Source organism: Leopardus geoffroyi, chromosome X, assembly GCF_018350155.1.
Source record: "Leopardus geoffroyi isolate Oge1 chromosome X, O.geoffroyi_Oge1_pat1.0, whole genome shotgun sequence".
NCBI lineage: Eukaryota > Metazoa > Chordata > Mammalia > Carnivora > Felidae > Leopardus > Leopardus geoffroyi.
The window spans coordinates 1,350,371-1,370,063 of record NC_059343.1 but is presented as its reverse complement, the minus strand read 5'-3'; the positions used below and the strand labels follow the sequence as shown (position 1 = coordinate 1,370,063).

General features: G+C 52.7%; 1 protein-coding gene across 11 annotated transcripts in view; it reads left to right on the top strand.

Annotated features, from left to right (window-relative positions):
- Positions 1–19,693, top strand: part of DHRSX (dehydrogenase/reductase X-linked) — a 227,781-nt gene that overhangs the window by 15,851 nt on the left and 192,237 nt on the right. For 10 of the 11 annotated variants that reach the window (XR_006710937.1, XR_006710938.1, XR_006710935.1 and 7 more), the window contains exons 2-3: positions 12,236–12,343; positions 18,842–18,910. Coding sequence is in view for 6 of the 11 variants with exons in the window: in XM_045471941.1 (XP_045327897.1) it covers positions 12,236–12,343; positions 18,842–18,910 (177 nt within the window). In the remaining 5 variants the exon portion in view is untranslated. The remainder of the gene's footprint in view (positions 1–12,235; positions 12,344–18,841; positions 18,911–19,693) is intronic. The other variant, XM_045471940.1, reaches the window with a different exon arrangement.

The window sequence follows — 19,693 nt, the reverse complement described above, 5'->3', positions numbered from 1 at the left end:
AGAGAGAGAGAAATATTTAGTTAGCTAATTAGTTAGCGAATGGATTTATTTGGAGACAGAGAGAGAGGGAGAGAGAGAGGGTGAGCAGGGGAGGAGCACAGACACAGAGAGAGAATCCCAAGCAGACTCTGTGCTGTTACCACGAGGCTCGAACCCAGTCACCGCGAGATCATAACCTGAGCCGAAATCAAGTGCCCAACTGACTGAGCCCCCCCCAGGCGCCCCGATGTTCACGTTCTTTTGCGAGACGTCTTTGCGCACAAAAGCACGTTCCCTTCATTCCCGAGACCCTTCCGGTGCCACAGAATTAAACGGTTTCTGGACGCGGTCGCCGTGACCCCGCTTTTCCCTGCAGGACTTCTGCACACCCGGGTGTGCGCACAGCTATCATGTGACGTCTTCCCCAGCCGCTGGCGCTTGCCGGCACGAGGTCGACCCCCCACGTTCAGGTTCCAGACAAAGAAGAGGGCCCCACGGGTCTCTGCCCGCGAGGTGCACGGGACCTGCCTCTCGCGGTGCCTGCGAACGTGACGCCCTCGCCAAGCTCACGGGCGTGGGAGGGATTGGTTACTTTTCTTCTTCTCGTGCGTGTTGTGTGCTTAACCCGGAGCCGCTAAGCCCCGCGGTTTTGGTTTCCGGAGGAAAGCGGCGGGTGTGAGTGCTGCCCCCCGCCGGCGGCCTCACCCAAGGTCCCGGGGACGGCTGCGTGGCCGCGACCCGGGTACAGCGCAGGCTGCGCCACGCTCCCTCTGCTACCCGCCGGACACGAGCTGCTGTGTGGGGATTCATCCTTTGTCTCTTTGCACCGGCTTTTCAGGAAAGGACCCAAGGCGCGTGGGGTCGACCCGAGCACCGTCGGGGAGGAAACGGGGCGGGAAGGGTGCCCGGCTCAGCCACGCTCCCAGGGGGGCCCCTCCAGCCAGGCTGCCGCGTCCCGGGACGGACGCGTGTCCCGCACGGACCTGTGCACGCGTGCACACCGGTCACGAGGGTTTTAATTGGGCTCCCCCCCACACCACCAGAGACACCCTGAGGTCTTAGCCCCCGGTACCTGCCAGGGGGTCGTCTTTGGAAGTGGGGTCTCTGCAGATGGTCAGGTACGATGCGGTCACTAGGGATGTGGTCCTTAGGGGAGAGGAGATCAGGACACAGACACGTAGGGAGGGACGACCACCTGGGGACCCAGGGGGAAGACGGGATCTGTACTCCCAGAGGAGAGGCCTCGGGACAAACCAGCCTCGGTGGGGCCTGGACCTCAGACCCCCAGCCTCCGCCCTGCCTGGACCTCAGACCCCCAGCCACAGCCCTGCCTGGACTTCAGACCCCCAGCCTCAGCCCTGCCTGGACCACAGACCCCCAGGTTCAGCCCTGCCTGGACCTCAGAACCCCCAGCCTCGCCCCTGCCTGGACCTCAGACCTCCAGCCTCAGCCCTCCTGGACCTCAAACCCCAAGCCTCCACCCTGCCTGGACCTCAGACCCCAGCCTCCACCCTGCCTGGAACTCACCCCCAGCCTCAGCCCTACCTGGACCTCAGACCCCCAGCCTCCACCCTGCCTGTATCTCTGACTCCCAGCCTGGGCCCTGCCTGGACCTCAGACCCCCAGCCTCCACCCTGCCTGGACCTCAGACCTCCAGCCGCACCCCTCCTGGACCTCAGACCCCAGCCTCCACCCTGCCTGGACCTCAGACCCCCAGCCGCCCCCCTCCTGGACCTCAGACCCCCAGCCTCCGCCCTGCCTGGACCACAGACCCCCAGGTTCAGCCCTGCCTGGACCTCAGAACCCCCAGCCTCGCCCCTGCCTGGACCTCAGACCTCCAGCCTCAGCCCTCCTGGACCTCAAACCCCAAGCCTCCACCCTGCCTGGACCTCAGACCCCAGCCTCCACCCTGCCTGGACCTCAGACCCCAGCCTCCACCCTGCCTGGACCTCAGACCACCAGCCTCCACCCTGCCTGGACCTCAGACCCCCAGCCTCCACCCTGCCTGGAACTCACCCCCAGCCTCAGCCCTACCTGGACCTCAGACCCCCAGCCTCCACCCTGCCTGTATCTCTGACTCCCAGCCTGGGCCCTGCCTGGACCTCAGACCCCCAGCCTCCACCCTGCCTGGACCTCAGACCTCTAGCCGCACCCCTCCTGGACCTCAGACCCCAGCCTCCACCCTGCCTGGACCTCAGACCCCCAGCCGCCCCCCTCCTGGACCTCAGACCCCCAGCCTCAGCCCTGCCTGGATCTCAGCCTCCCAGCCTCACCCCTGCCTGGACCTCAGACCCCCAGCCTCAGCCCTGCCTGGACCTTGGACCCCCAGCCTCACCTCTACTGGACCTCAGACCCCCAGCCTCCACCCTGCCTGGACCTCAGACCCCCAGCCTCCACCCTGCCTGGAACTCACCCCCAGCCTCAGCCCTACCTGGACCTCGGACCCCCAGCCTCACCTCTACTGGACCTCAGACCCCCAGCCTCCACCCTGCCTGGATCTCAGCCTCCCAGCCTCACCACTCCTGGACCTCAGACCCCCAGCCTCCACCCTGCCTGGACCTCAGACCCCCAGCCTCACCCCTGCCTGGAACTCACACCCCAAACCTCACCTCTCCTGGACCTCAGACCCCCAGCCTCCACCCTGCCTGGACCTCAGACCCCCAGCCTCCACCCTGCCTGGAACTCAGAACCCCAACCTCACCCCTCCTGGAACTCAGGCCCCCAGCCTCCACCCTGCCTGGACCTCAGACCCCCAGCCTCGCCCCTGCCTGGATCTCAGCCTCCCAGTCTCACCCCTGCCTGGACCTCAGAACCCCCAGCCTCCACCCTGCCTGGACCTCAGACCCCCAGCCTCCGCCCTGCCTGGACCACAGACCCCCAGGTTCAGCCCTGCCTGGACCTCAGAACCCCCAGCCTCGCCCCTGCCTGGACCTCAGACCTCCAGCCTCAGCCCTCCTGGACCTCAAACCCCAAGCCTCCACCCTGCCTGGACCTCAGACCCCAGCCTCCACCCTGCCTGGACCTCAGACCCCAGCCTCCACCCTGCCTGGACCTCAGACCACCAGCCTCCACCCTGCCTGGACCTCAGACCCCCAGCCTCCACCCTGCCTGGAACTCACCCCCAGCCTCAGCCCTACCTGGACCTCAGACCCCCAGCCTCCACCCTGCCTGTATCTCTGACTCCCAGCCTGGGCCCTGCCTGGACCTCAGACCCCCAGCCTCCACCCTGCCTGGACCTCAGACCTCTAGCCGCACCCCTCCTGGACCTCAGACCCCAGCCTCCACCCTGCCTGGACCTCAGACCCCCAGCCGCCCCCCTCCTGGACCTCAGACCCCCAGCCTCAGCCCTGCCTGGATCTCAGCCTCCCAGCCTCACCCCTGCCTGGACCTCAGACCCCCAGCCTCAGCCCTGCCTGGACCTTGGACCCCCAGCCTCACCTCTACTGGACCTCAGACCCCCAGCCTCCACCCTGCCTGGACCTCAGACCCCCAGCCTCCACCCTGCCTGGAACTCACCCCCAGCCTCAGCCCTACCTGGACCTCGGACCCCCAGCCTCACCTCTACTGGACCTCAGACCCCCAGCCTTCACCCTGCCTGGATCTCAGCCTCCCAGCCTCACCACTCCTGGACCTCAGACCCCCAGCCTCCACCCTGCCTGGACCTCAGACCCCCAGCCTCACCCCTGCCTGGAACTCACACCCCAAACCTCACCTCTCCTGGACCTCAGACCCCCAGCCTCCACCCTGCCTGGACCTCAGACCCCCAGCCTCCACCCTGCCTGGAACTCAGAACCCCAACCTCACCCTTCCTGGAACTCAGGCCCCCAGCCTCCACCCTGCCTGGACCTCAGACCCCCAGCCTCGTCCCTGCCTGGATCTCAGCCTCCCAGCCTCACCCCTGCCTGGACCTCAGAACCCCCAGCCTCCACCCTGCCTGGACCTCAGACCCCCAGCCTCACCTCTCCTGGACCTCAGACCCCCAGCCTCCATCCTGCCTGGATCTCAGAGTCCCAGCCTCACCCCTCCTGGATCTCAGACTCCCAAACCCAGCCCTGCCTGGACCTCAGACCCCCATATTCAGCCCCGCCTGGATCTCAGACTTCTAGCCTCAGCCCCGCCTGGATCTCAGACTTCTAGCCTCAGCCCTGCCTGGATCTCAGACTCCCGGCCTCAGCCCTGCCTGGATCTCAGACTCCCGGCCTCAGCCCTGCCTGGATCTCAGACTCCCAGCCTCAGCCCTGCCTGGACCTCAGACCCCCAGACTCAACCCCACCTGGACCTCAGACTCCCCGCTTCAGTCCTGCCTGGATCTCAGCCTCCCAGGCTTGGCCCCACCTAGATCTCAGACTCCCAGCCTCCAGGACTGGGAGACAACAGATGTGTGTTGTTGAAGCCCCAGGTCAGTGGGACATCTTTGGGGAGACCTTCTGTTGCCCTAGACGTAGACAGACAGGCATCATCTTATACAGAATGAAGGTGAGCTTGGGAACGTGGCAGGTGCGTCTGGTGAGGTCTCAGACAAGAACTGGGAACAGGTTCTCGGACACTGTGGAGACGAGGTGGTCCTTGCAATCGAGTGACAGAGGCCTTGGCTGAGTTGTGTGCTAGTGTTGGGCGGAAGGTAGACCTTACCCGTGGGGGACTTGCACGTTTCGGGGAGTAGATTTCTGAGCAAAGTCTGCTTGGTGTGGACTGGCTGCTCACTGTTTACAGGAGAATGCAACACCTGAGGCACACTCCCGTAGGCGGTAGTGAAGCTCCGTGGGGCCAGAACTTGAAGGTTGAGGAGAGCTCTGACCTTGTCTACGTTGCCCAAGATGAGACCGTGTGCTCTGGACACAATAGCAAGGATGTGGCTGGACCGCCGTCTGCTAAAGAGATATGTGTGCGATGTGTGAATGCAGTCGGCCAGTCCGCAGAATATTGCGCGGGATATACTTATGCTGAAATTGGTCGTGTTTCTGAAATTCAATACATATATGTATTTATTTATTTAAAAAAAATTTTTTTTTAACGTTTATTTATTTTTGAGACAGAGAGAGACAGAGCATGAATGGGGGAGGTCAGAGAGAGAGGGAGACACAGAATCCGAAGCAGGATCCAGGCTCTGAGCGGTCAGCACAGAGCCCGACGCGGGGCTCACGCTCACGGACCGTGAGATCATGACCTGAGCTGAAGTCAAGACGCTCAACCGACTGAGCCACCCAGGCGCCCCTACATATACGTATTTAAACATCCATCCATCTGTCCATCCATCCATTATCTATGTACCTATGTATCTACCTACCTACCTATCAATTCTGTCTATCTATCTATCTATCTATCTATCTATCTATCTATCTATCTTACATCTATCTATATATCCATCAAATCTATCTATCTAATCTATCTATCTATCTATCATCTATCATCTATCTATATATCCATCAAGTCTATCTATCTAATCTATCTATCTATCTATCTATCATCTATTTATCCATGCACCAAATCTATCTATCTATCTATCATCTATCTATCTATCTATCTATCTATCTATCTATCATCTATCTATCTATCATCTATCTATATATCCATCAAATCTATCTATCTATCTATCTATCTATCTATCTATCATCTATCTATCATCTATCTATATATCCATCAAATCTATCTATCTATCTATCTATCCATCCATCCATCAAATCTGTCTATCTATCTATCTATCTATCTATCTATCTATCTATCTATCATCTATTTATCCATGCATCAAATTTATCTGTCTATCTATCTATCTATCTATCTATCTATCTATCATCTATCTGTCCATCCATCCATCCAGTCTATCATGTATGTATCTATGTATCCATCCATCCATCCATCCATCCATCCATCCATCCATCATATGTATCTACCTAATGTGTCTATCTATCTGTCTATCTATCTATCTATCCATCTATCATCTATCTGTCCATCCATCCATCCAGTCTATCATCTATGTATCTATGTATCCATCCATCCATCCATCCATCATATGTGTGTATCTACCTAATGTGTCTATCTATCTATCTATCTATCTATCTATCTATCTATCATCTATCTGTCCATCCATCCATCCATCCAATCTATCATGTATGTATCTATGTATCCATCCATCCATCCATCCATCCATCCATCCATCCATCATGTGTGTATTTACCTAATGTGTCTATCTATCTATCTATCTATCCATCCATTCATCCATCATCTGTCTCTCTCTACATATGTATTTCTTATCATCTTAAGGAATTGGCTCATGGAGTGATGGAGGGAGCTAAATCCAAAATCTGCAGGGTGGACCAGTAGGCTGGAAACCCAGGGCAGATTTACAGTTTGAATCTGAAGAGTATCTCCTGGGGGAATGCCGTCTTGCTCAGGGAATGTCAGTCTGTTACATTAATGCCATTAACTGCTTAGAAAAGGCCCACCCACATTAGGGAGGAAAATTTGCTTTTCTCACACTCTACTGATTTCTGTGTTAATGTTATCCAAAACAAACAAACAAACAAACAGGTTCACAGAAACACCCAGAATGCTGTTTGAGCCCATGTCTGGGCACCGCGGCCCAGCTAAATCAGCTATCCTGAAAGCCATGATGCTCATGCCTGTGATATCATTGTCTGGGGCTCAGCCAGAGGGATCGGGGGCTCTAAGGTCAGGGCGTGGGGATTTCACAGCCTGACTCCTGGACCATCTTGGGTGTGGTGGTGTTATCCTTTTGCTCTGGAAGTCCGCTCTCTGGGCACGGCGGGGGTTGGCCCACGGCCAGCATCTGTGCTGGAAACCAGGGCGTTAGGCTCGTCCTTGGCACGGGGGGGACTCGGGGAACTGAGTCCCTTGACCTCAAATCCAGTGCCTTTCTGTGGGCACCTCCTCCCCCCACTTTGCACGGGGCGTGCCTCCTCATTTCCTCCTTTGGGTTGGGCCTCGCTGGCTTGTTCAGACTTTTGCGTGTGTGGGAGATTGCAGGTAGAACCTCCTTGCTGTGATTGTAGCAATATCTGCCCCTCGCTTTCCCCTTCACATTCCTTTTTTCCTGAAATGAACCTTTTTTTTTTTTTTTCCCTTGGCTTTGTGTGGCAGCCTCCGTGAGAAGGCACCTGTTTTCATTCCCATTCTGGTGACGGTCGGGGGCGGTGGGGGGGAACCTCATTTCAACACAATGAGGACCTTTGTTCTTCTAGAAGAAAAAGGCTCCTTGAGCTTGGCTTGGGGTAAAAGATCGTCAGCGGGCAAACCCTTCCTGGCATCGGCACAAAAACGCGTGAGCAGGACGTGTGACACCTGCATTTTGATGCACGGGCGTGTAAGCGTGTATCAGTCAGTGCCTGTAAATCTGAGCAGCTGCTGGCAGGTGGCCAGTCGAGACGGCTGCTGAGGGCGGCTTGGGGGAGGGTGTGCGTGCCCAGGGGTGCAGCCTGTGGAGTCAGTGGGGTCCGTCTCTCCCGCCCGTTGGGCTAAGCCGCCCTCAAATCTTGTTTTCCAAATGCTCCCTCAGAAGTCCCTCCTGCTGGACCTGCTTTGCACTGTCCCTTCTGCCTCAAGGATGCTCGCTGGTCCTTGTCTGCGACACGCACCTGCCCCCTGCCCGTGGAAGTGAGCTCAGTCTCCCCGGGACCCCCTCTCAGTCGTGTGTCGCAGGGACGCATCAGGGGGCCGCCTCTCAGTGTTGCACTGTCGCCCTCATTCTGTGCAGCCTTCCTGGGGCTCACACACGCACCCCCGGTGCCGCGAGACAAAAATCTTGTCTGTTCCTCTGTTTGAAGACTGTTCCCGTCACTCCTTCTGTGTCTTCAAAAGATGCCCCCGATGGAAGATGCGAGGAAGCCTTTGACGTGTGGTGCTGATTTAACACCCTTCCATTGAAAAGGTGGCAGGAGAGCCGTCACTGGCATGTTTGCCCTTTTCTCTTTGGCTGCCAGGAAGCTCAAGGCGGAAATTGCTCTTGGAACTCCGTGGGAAGGGGGGGTCTTAGGATCGGCATAGATGCAGATGATTTTTAATCTTCCCAGGTGGTTCAGATCTATCTCTGGAACTGAGTTTGAGGATTTGATTTACTCCCCCCACCCCCACACCTGTTATTAACATGCATCATATAAGCAACTTCCGTAAATTATATTTGCACACCTTGAACACGGAGCCTGAAGTTTTTATCGTTTGTGTTCATTTGGCTTAATCCCAGGAAGCTTTACGGCTCAGGATCTGTGTCTTTAACTTTGAAGTTGGGAAAATAGAAGGTGTTATTTTTCCAAAGGACACATACTTTGCACAAAGGGCAGAGGTAGTAACAGAAGGAGACCTTTAAACATGTCTTGCAGCGTAAGGGCGCCTGGGTGGCTCAGTGGATTCAGCGTCCGACTTCCGTTCAGGTCACGATCTCCCGGCTCGTGAGTTCGAGCCTCATGTCGGGCTCTGCACCGACAGCCTGCTTGGGATTCTCTCTGTCTCCCCCTCTGTGCCCCTCCCTGGCTCACGCTCTCGTGAAATAAGTAAATAAACTTAAAAAAAAAAAAAAAAAAGATGTCTTGCAAAATTAAGTTTTGCATCGTAACTTTATATCCGGAAACAACACTCACGACCTTGAGGCACCTGGTACCTCCTATCACGCTTTTGGGGATTCTGGTATCTCGAAAATCACGGTTGGGTGTGAAGACTCGTTTGTGTATTTCCGTGGAAGCCTGGAAACTTGTCTCCCAACACAGCAGGGGTGCGTTTTCCCCGTAAACCCGTCTCCTTGAGTCTTTATGAACCAGGGCATTTGTTTCGTTACTGTTTCCCTGTCGGGCTGGTGATCGCTGTTCTGATGGGATCTCAACCCAAAGACCACCCCCGGGGCCATATGTTTGAGACAAAGTCTGGAATGGGAATGGCGTCCATATTGCACAGGGATCCTTCCCACCAGGAGATGGGCGTGTGCAGGACGCGTGTGATTAAGCTACGTTAATGCTGTGCTCGCTCAGGAAATGATTGATTTCAGAACAAAAGGAATTCATGTTCACGTCCATTCCGGAAACACTCAAAGCCACCAGGAAGGAAATTAAGTCAAGGTCGGTATTCTTATGACCTCTCTCCCGTGTGAAATTTTCAGTCACCATTTCTTTCTTTCTTTCTTTCTTTCTTCTTTCTTTCTTTCTTTCTTTCTTTCTTTCTTTCTTTCTTTCTTTCTTTTAAATTTATTTATTTTGAGAGCCAGTGGGGGAGGGGCAGAGAGAGAGGGACACAGAGAATCCCAAACAGGCTCGGAATCATTCTTCGTTTCTTAAAATACTTCTCTCTCTTCCTCTGATTCCACCCACGTGCCTACTAGCCCGTTTCATATTGGCCGTGACCCTTGGGAGCTCTGTTTTTGTTTTTGTTTTGTTTTTTTTCACTTAAAAAAAATCCCCTTTGTATTTTAGCTTAAATAATGTTTCTTCATGGTTATTTTTGAAGGAGAGACAGACAGAGTGAGAGCAGGGGAGGGGCAGAGAGAGGTGGAAACACAGAATCAGGCTCCAGGCTCCAAGCTGTTTGCACAGAGCCTGATGCAGGGGTTGAACTCATGAACTGTGAGATCATGACCTGAGCCGAAGTGGGATGCTTAACCAACTGAGCCACCTGGGGGGCCCCGACTTAACATACACATTTCATGTGTGTATATATTATATACGGATATATATCCTGCTTTCTGTTTTTTTCTCCGTAAGCAGCATTGCGTAGCCATTTCTGGGCAGGAAGTGTGTGTAAATCAGGAGGGTCTGGGGGCCTCGTCTATTATGATTTAAACGTTAAGCACTGCCCGTCAATCTCGCTTTGGGATGAAAGGTTAGGACTGCTTACAAAGACCTTGCTGTCTGCCTTTTGCTGGTGACCCTGAGCGCCGCGAGACGTCCTGTCTGGGTAAATACAAGGGTGTGCGTGCCCCCGCGTTTGGACACCAGGCTCCCCTCCTCTCTTGGACCTTGGGTCCTCACCTCTGTCACCTGTAAAAGGAACGTGGGACTGGACCGTCGCTCATGCTTTTTCCTGCAGAACCTCTCTGCGATCCTGCTGTCCTCCCATCAGTAGCCCACGAGAACAGCCTGGTTATAAACAGCGTGCATCCTGCTGGGACCTAAACCCACCTGAGGGGAGGGCTCCCGGTTGTTGAGTGGAGCCTGGGTGTCTGCAGACTTGCTGTGTAGCCTGAAGGAGTCACATGCAATGAGGTCCTTTAGAGAAGTTGCCCCAGCCAGAGACACTCTTCCTGGTGGAGACTGTGTTTTCAAATGTTTCAACGCCCGTAGGGTGGGGAAGATATCCAGTTGGCCTGCTCAGGCTTTCCTCTGTAGGCTTAGTTCTTCATGTTAGGGACGAGAATGCCTGACCGTGCTGGCATGTGCCCGTGGGAGGAAAGTGGATTCCTGGGAGGATCTCCTAACACGGGGATCAAAGCTGGTCCTTGCCCAGTAGGTGCAATTCTTCACCTGCACTTGGGCCACGCTCGCAGGGCTGCTGACTGTTTGTTCCCTGTGTGATCGTGCAGACAGAGGGTGGGCGAGGAGACCCCACGGTGTGGACGTGGGGCAGGCTGTACATCCCTACGCACAGGGACGCAGGCTGCGGTGACGATCCGTGGCTTCACCTTGGAAGCGTGCGCTGTATCTCCAAGGGAGATTTTTAGAAGTGATTTTGCGGGAACACACGATGAATGCCTTTCATGTTGCACAATGTATTGGTCAGTGCCCCCACCCACATCGGGACCGTCCCATTTCAAATTCCTACCCACAATGCCAGATACGTGTGCCATCCAAGTGGATGCGCTTTTGCTACTCGGATGGTACCTCAGGGGCTTTTCACAAGTATTTTTCTTATTTGGTACAAACCCAAAGGCCGTTATAAAGACCATGCCGTATGTTTTCATATACACGGCGATCTTTGCCCCTTTTTTGTTATAGACTGTTTTTTTCCTTGATTTTTAACAACTCTTACAAACAAGAAAATACCTCTTTGCGTGTGATAGGATTGCAATTTTTTTTTCCAGTTTATCATTTTTTTTCCCAACTTTGCTTTTGGTGTCTTTTTTTTTTTCCACCAGTGAAATTTGTTTACTTAATTTTTCTCACGTTTGACTTATAATTAGGGATGGCTTTTTGTACTCTGAGATTAAAGATAAACGTATTCATGCTTTTTTTGTAATATCTTCATTGGGTGACTTCTTCTTCGTGGTTGTTTGATGTGTACTATGAGGTATGGGTCTAATTTTTGGTTTTTTGCCCCAATGTCTATTTAGATGACCCAACACTGTGTCTATTTAGATGTCTATTTAGATGACCCAAAATCATCTCCCCCCATGTCTATTTAGATGAGCCAACACTGACCCCCTCCCCCAATGTCTATTTAGGTGACCCAACACCATTTATTAAAACGTTCATCTTGGTCACCTTTATCGTACGCTGAAGCTCTCCTCGCTGGCCAGTTCCTAGAGGAGGAGCACGCTTTTCAAATGCAAACCAACCCATCCACAGCCCTCACCCTACTGCCTCCAAGACCCCACTCTGGGCCACGATCCACACTACCCCCCCCCCATCACTGCAGGGCCAGGGACCCACAACTAGGACAGCCCCTACCACCTGGAGAGTGCTGAAATCGCCCACACTAGCCCATGCGAAACCAGCTTAGCCTGATTACCTCACCCATTTCTTTGCACGATAAAGGCTTGAGTCCACATTTCCTTGTCTGTCCGCGTCCTGACCCACCTGCTGCTTCCCTGTGGGGCCCCGCCGCGTGGCGTGCCCCCTCCTCTTGGGCACTGTGATCAGGAAACTTCTTTTTCAGTGGCAAGCAGTCACCCCCCAATCTGCTGCCCTCCTCCGTCCTTGGGCAACAGTAAAGCCTACACTTCTGACCCAAATACGCCCTGCCTGGTGTTGCCTGGGAACATTTGTCGTGGACTCCCGTCCGCGGTTGTGAACACGACACCCGCGTCTGCTCAGGACCTTCCTGCCTGTCGCTGTGCTGCTATTCCAGTCGGTTCCTGCCACAGCCTCCCTGGGGTCGAGGGAGACATTACAGGTGTCTCTCCCCAGGCTGTAATCGCTCATGACTGGCCCCCCCCCCCCCCACGGTTCCTGTGGGGAACCCATGAGGAACCAAACCACACGCACCGCACCACGCCTCCCCTGGCCCGTCCACGTTCTCCCATGGCAGGGTTCTGATGCACGCGCGCTCTGCCTGTCAGCCTCACGTTGACGTTTTTGTCTCTGGTCTGTTTCTCCTGCAGTTTTTCCCCCACAACGCGACCGTGTGGCCATAGTGACTGGAGGCACGGATGGCATCGGCTATGCCACGGCGAAGCAGCTGGCGAGGCTCGGCATGCACGTGATCATAGGTGACGATTGCATTTTTGGCTAACGCCAGGGAGCCAGTAGCTCGCGTGTGTCTGCACACAGACAGTCGTTTGCTCGTGGGTGCGACGGCCCTTTGCGCAAAACACCTACGCGTGTCCTCTTTGCATCCCCAGTCCTACTGCATTAGGACCCACCTTAGTGACCTCATGTTACCTTAATCCCCTCTTTATTTTTTATTTATTTATTTATTTTAACATTTATTTATTTTTGGGACAGAGAGAGACAGAGCATGAACGGGGGAGGGGCAGAGAGAGAGGGAGACACAGAATCGGAAACAGGCTCCAGGCTCTGAGCCATCAGCCCAGAGCCTGACGCGGGGCTCGAACCCACGGACCGCGAGATCGTGACCTGGCTGAAGTTGGACACCCAACCGACTGCGCCACCCAGGCGCCCCAATCCCCTCTTTAAAGACCCACCCCCAAACACAACCACATTCTGAGGACCTAGGGCTCAGGGCTTCAGCGTATGAACCTGGGGAAGACACAACGTAGTCCGTACCACACTCTCAGCCGGTGTTCACAATGCTGGCTTCCTCTGCTGCCAGATCCTATAGACACTGCATTTTCCCTTCTCCTATTCCTAACTCTCTCTGTTCCTTATCCCGGCTTCTAACTCCTCTTTGAAAATGAAGGGATTTTCCTTGCCTGGAAAAAGAGAGGGTGCCAAGGACCCATTTTGCTTTTGTTTAATAGTTCCAGGGAACTGGGGTAGAATTTGTAATCAGCTGGCAAAATTCCTATGTGCACATTAGCTTTGGGAAAGAAAAAACAAGCACCCGATGCTAATTATGTTCTTTTTTTTTGAGAGAGAAAGAGAGTGCCTATGCCAGCAGGGCACGGGCAGAGGGAGAGACAGAGAGAGAGAGAGAATCTTAAGCAGGCACGGACCCTGACATGGGGCGCGAGATCACGACCTGAGCCACAACCAAGAGTCAGATGTTTAACTGCTGACCCAGGTGTCCCACTAACTACGTCCCCTACTGACATCATCTGCATTTAATTACTACCTTTTATGGTGTCTGTTTATATATAAATCGTATTACACATCTCGTTTTAGCTGTTAAGGATTGCTTTCCACTGAAGACTTTCTAAATAACATGACGCATAGTCGTTGACTGAGCCATTAGTGATTTATTTCTTCCTTTCTCCCATTTTTTCCTGTATCTTTTGCCCGCTACCATCTATCGAAGGGTGGTTTTGGATCAGAAGCTCTAGTCGAGGCTGGGTATTTCAACATGAATGTGTTTTGTTCCTTCCTGGCTCTTCTGAGCTCAGGACACAGTCACGTTTCCCCTTTCCCAGTCCTTGGACACTGTTGGCATCCAGTTCTGCTTAAATGCATTAATATTAAAAATATGAATCCATTACGAAAATCCATTAATCCACTAAAATCCATTAATATCATAAACCAAAGGATAGTGAAGTACAGATATAAAAATATGTAAGAACACAAACTCATCACGTAACGGCGTACATTAAGTGACCTCCTGGGGGGTTTAGTGACACCTACGATTGGCCCCTGTGAGGATCTTAAGCTTTATTTGGAGCCAGCTTCAACACGTGAACCCTGTTATGAAAGTGTATCTGGTTTCTGGCGGTGGCCAGGTCATAGACCCTGCCCAGACTTCTGTGTCTTGTCCGCATTCTTAGGGGTTGGCCACCATGATATGAGTGATTGTTGATGTTGAAACTCACAGTCCTGAGTTCATGGAGGATGTCTGGGGTGGGGGGCTCTTGACCCACATGGGGAACCCCAGGTCCAGCCAGCGTGGTCTTCTGTTTTCTTTGGCCCACGTGGGTATACGCAGTGATTCCTTCGGTCCCGTAACCAAATAGACTCACACTTCTAAATGTGAATCTTTTCTTACGCTTTTGCAAAACATGACTCCGCAGTTTAAAATTTTGTGTGTGTGTGTGTCACATGGCCCTTCCCACATTTCACTTTTTGAAAACCTATGGTTTCTTACAGTGATTCCTTCCTCACGGACCCACGTAGGCATCTCCCTGTCATGAACAATCGGGTCTGTTGAACGGAACACATTTCTCAGGCTTTGGGACGGGTGGATTACTTCTTGGTCTACCTCACCATTTTCTTTCCTCGTCAGAGTGTTGTTTTTCCTTCAGGGATGCGTCCAAGTGCCCGTTGTCTGCATAGACGGGGAAATGTTTGAACAGTTTTTGACGAGTCCTTGCATGGGCTGTCTTTACCAATGTCCGCATCTTCCCTCGCAGATGAAGAGGGGTTGTTTGCAGATGTGGGGGTCTTACAGGAGAGAGGGCCTGTCTGAGTGTGCATTTCTAGACGTCTTCTTCAGTTTTAGCACCTCTGTGATGTGTTTATGTCTCCCTGGGACCTGAGCACATCAGGGGACAGGGCATGTGGGCAGACAGACTGGGTCCTCTAGGAGACTCCTGCTGTATCTGGGATTTCTGCCGCCATGTGGAATGACTTGATCAAAGTGACATCAGCTCTTGAACACAAGGAGACATAGGTGCCCTCTGAGGGCCTGCTGAATTTAGGCTAGTGGCAGAAGGAAGCTGGTGGAGCAGGACAGGGAGGGAACGTCTGGTCTGAGAAAAGACAGAGGCTGTCATCCAGCCCTCGTTGTCTCTGCCCCTGTGACTTCTCCAGTGCACTTGTCTGTTTCATCTTCTTAATTCCTTATGAAACTGGGCAATGTTGCAATGCGAACAGAAATCATTCCATTCCTGTGCTGTTTGCTGCAGTGTGGTGGTTTAGGTCAGGATGACATCCAGTTGATTAGGAGATCATGAGGTCTAGTTGGGTTGGGTGATGATGAGGTCTAGTTGGGTTAGGTGGTGATGAGGTCTAGTTGACTTATATCATGATGAGGTCTGCTTGGGTTATATCATGATGAGGTTTAGTTGACTTATATCATGATGAAGTCTAGATGGGTTACGTCATGATGAGGTCTAGTTGGTTAGGTGATGATGAGGTCTAGTTGACTTATATCATGATGAGGTCTGGTTGGGTTATATCATGATGAGGTCTAGTTGACTTATATCATGATGAAGTCTAGATGGGTTACGTCATAATGAGGTCTAGTTGGGTTGGGTGATGATGAGGTCTAGTTGGGTTAGGTGGTGATGAGGTCTAGTTGACTTATATCATGATGAGGTCTGCTTGGGTTATGTCATGATGAGGTTTAGTTGACTTATATCGTGATGAAGTCTAGATGGGTTATGTCATGATGAGGTCTAGTTGGGTTGGGTGATGATGAGGTCTCCTTGGGTTATGTCATGATGACCTTCCTTGGGTTGGGTCCTGATGAGGTGGAGTTGGGTTACTTTATGGGGAGGTCACATTGGTGTAGGTCATGCTGAACTCTAGTTGAGTGAGCAGTATGTCGTACAGACACAATGCAGTGACAGCATGTGAGCAAGCATGTGGCACCCATGCATGCAAGGACTGGAACCCTGATTCTTATCACCTCCTCATTTAGGTGATGTTTGCTGAGCACCAGGAACATCCCTGCCGGCAGCAAAGTTCTCATTTTCTTGAGCAAAGCAGAGTAAGGTCCACCTGTGCTCTTTTCCACAGAGCTTCTGATGTCTGCCTTTACACCTTCACCATGGGTCACAGTGTGACCCTCTCCGTCAGTCCAATCGAGTGTGGAATCTTCCCTGCTTCCCGAGTCTTTCAGGGCATAATTGCCTGCATTCCGAGAGTGGCAATTTGTCATTTTGTGTGACAGTTGGATACAAGGCCACTTAATGAAATACCATCATCAGACACTTTAACACATATGTCGTATTAAGTAAAAAAGAAGACGTGTGTATATTCAGAAATTTCAAATTTGCTAATCCTGCATCTGCTAATGTTTAGAGAATAATCAATTACTTGCTAAAAAACTGAAAACAGAACTTGGGTTTAAGTCAAGCACGTTAATATTGCTGTACATCCATTAATTAGTTTCTCCCCTGCTCACAGTATCTTAGTTATTATTGTTTCAGAACACTATTTTGGTGGAAGATGTTTGTTCCTAAGTCTTCATGAGCAGCCATCTAAGGCGGAGACCAAGGGCCAGTAAATATTCTCTCTGTGATGGGCCAGGTAACAAATATTTCCGTAGGTGTGTTTCTCCCCGATCAGTTCCGCCTTCATAGCAACAAAGTGGTCACTGCCAGTGTTTAAAGCTACAGGCATAGCTGTTGTTCCACTATTTTTTTTTTTCCTTTTTACGACAAGGGGACCTTCAGATTTGGCCCTAGGCTCATAGTCTGCTGACCTTGGTTTAGGCTCAACATCTTACAAAACCCCACACAAACAGATGGAAGTTACATTGCGTCTTGTAGACTCTCGAAATCCGGTGGATAGGATGCCGTCCAAAGAGAGAGAAGTGACTCAGTGCCTTGTCGACGTTATGGGCAGGACGTCTGTGGGACGCGTGGCACGTGGAAAACTTAGCCCTCCAGAGGAAGGACTTGTAGACGGCAGACCCACTGTGTCTGTGCCCAGTAGCATCCTGGTCGAATTCTATCTGTTTTGCGATGTGTGCTCAGTAAACGTAGGAAAGACCTTTACCAAAAACGTGCCTGAGAAAGCGAGGCATGACCAGTCATGACCAGTTCCCCCTGCTGGTCGACGGCCCTCGCTTTCTGTGGCCCTTTCCGTCTTTTTCGGGAACGTAGAGGTTCTATCCCACTTCCTGCGAGCTTCCACTGGACCACCCCTTGATGCCAAGATGGCAAATGCCAGAAGCTTGGGCCCAGCAGCAGGTGGCTATTTAATATTTAAAAATTGCATGGGATTTCACAAGTGAGCTCCTGCACGCATGTGTGCAAACAGCATGCAGAAATGCCTCTGAAAAGGATGGCTTGGTAATCTATTCTCATTGCGATTTTCAAGATGGTTCTAGCCCGGAGCACACCCTGCCGGCAGGGGCGGGACCCGGGTGAGAAGGTGGGAAGAGCCAGCCCCCCCCTCCCTTGGGACATGCTGGACCCGGGCCACCTGGCCGTGCTCAAGGCTCTAGAAGCTTCACGCCCACACCTGTGTTCCTCAGATGCCAGGTCTAATCCCCTTCTGTGGAAGCGCTCCCATGACTCACCCCTGCAGGGACTTTCTGGGTTAGCTCATCCCTCCAAGGAGCTGAAAATCTGTCTCCGGTCCAGTTGCTTGTGCGCGCTGGTGTGTGGGCAGGCAGGGTCTCCTGAGCGTCTCCCCCACAACAGCAGCCCCATCAGGCACCCCTTAATAGCAGGACTCTGTGCTTAGGGACATTCGGAAAATAGTAGTACCCCAGCCTGCAACTGTCAGTGCACATTTACTTAGGAAGACAGTGAAGAAACCTTATTCGCTCTTTTAATCCCAATTTCATAGTCTGTAATTAAAAAAATTGTTTTGTTTTTTATTTTTAATTTAGTTTTAGTTTTCTTAACATTTATTTATTTTTGAGAGAGAGAGAGAGACAGAGGGTGAGCAGGGGAGAGGCAGAGAGAAAGGGAGACACAGAATCCGAAGTAGGCTCTGGGCTCCGAGCTGTCAGCGCAGAGCCCGACGCGGGGCTGGAACGCACGAACCATGAGATCATGACCTGAGCCGAAGTCGCGGGCTCAACCGACTGAGCCACCCAGGCGCCCCTGAGTTATTTTTTAAGTAGGCTCCCCCGGGCACTTGAACTCACAACCCTGAGATTAAGAGTGGCATGGCCCACGGATGAGCTGGCCGTGGCCCTGTGTCTTCCGAATTTCAGCCATGACACCCCTCACACACAAAATATGTGCCGTAACCCTTCTACACTCACGTTCAGGAAAACCACACCTGCCGAGTTTTCACGGAGTCACCGATAAGGAAATGGGAAATCCCACGTACGTAGCAGGCACATCCCGTGATCAGTTTTACAGATCACGCCACCAATGAGTGGACGGCCGCTGGGGTGGCTCAGTCGGTTGAGCGTCTGACTCTTGATTTCGACTCTAGGTCAAGATCTCGCAGTTCATGAGTTCGACCGCCAAGTTGGGCTCTGCACTGACCACGGAGCCTGCTTGGGATTCTCTCTCTCTCTCTCTCTCTCTCTGCTCCTCTCCCTGGCTCTCCCCGCCCACCCCCTGCCCGCCCTGGCAAAAAAAAAAAAAAGTTTCTTAGAAAGTTGTATTTCTGATTTCTGCTCTGTCCTTCCCGTCAACATTTCTATGCCTGTGTGATTCTTGGCTTGCCCCCAACCCCTGACAGTGTGCGTTGAACCACGAGGCACCCCACGCCCCTGTAATCACCATTAAGGAAGATGTCAAACAAACGCGTGCACCTTGTCCATCCAGGGTGAAGGAGAGGCTTCCTCAGTTGGTAGGTTGACTTGGCGGGAATGGATCCACAAGCCCATTCGGCACCAGGGCAAGAAGAGAAGCCTTAAAGAGCCCACCCCAGGGCTGAGTTTTGCACCTCAAGACAACATTATCTTGTGCTCAGTCGCACCTGGACAGCCTTCCCACTGCTTATATCTTTTCTTTTCCTTTTAGCCGGAAACAATGACAGCAAAGCCCAAGACGTTGTGCGGAGACTAAAAGAGGAGACGTCGAATGACAAAGGTACTTCTCGTAGCCCAACGGCTCTTTGCCTTGGTCCGAGTTGGTGTTTGTGGCTGAGCTGCAGACCCGGGCATGGGATCGGGGGTGCGAGGGGTGGAGGTGACTCGGGGCTGGGGGATGTCTCTCCCTCCTGCGCGTTTCCTTTGGGGATTTCCGGTCGCCACTGGAGAGTGACGAAGGACAGCAAACGTTTCACCCGTGGTCACGTTGCTCTGTGTAGGCAGCTCCTGCGGACGCGTTGGAAGGTGCTGGTCTGTTGCATCCTTGTGACTTAGGGACCTTGTTGTCATTCTGCGTCCGTCTTCTCTGCACATGTCTTCTGTATGTTGAGATTTGGGTGTGGATGTGGAAAGCCAGAGTGTTCGGGGGACAGCACTTGGTCAGCTCCTCTGTGCTGGAGGGGAGGCCGCCCAGGGTGTTGGGATGGGCGAGGCAATGATTCCAAATCACCCAGGATGGTGCGGTCACTTCCAAGAGCAGGCGCAACCCTGCCCTCAAAGCTGATGGGTACTCCAAGTGGGAACTGATTCATGGTGTTTGTGGTCTCCACGATGACTGAATGTGTCTGTAGGGTGGGCGGTGGAGGAAAGTGGTCTGAGCCAGACAGACACACACTCAGAAACACACACACACACACACACACTTTATGCGTTAATCTTGTGTGTGTTGAATCAGATAAGAAAGCAACACCATATGAGTTTTATAACATACGAAGGTGGACCCTTGGAAGGAGTCGGTCAGTGGAGGGCCTCCCAACATGTCAGGGGGAGGATGCTGGGGCTT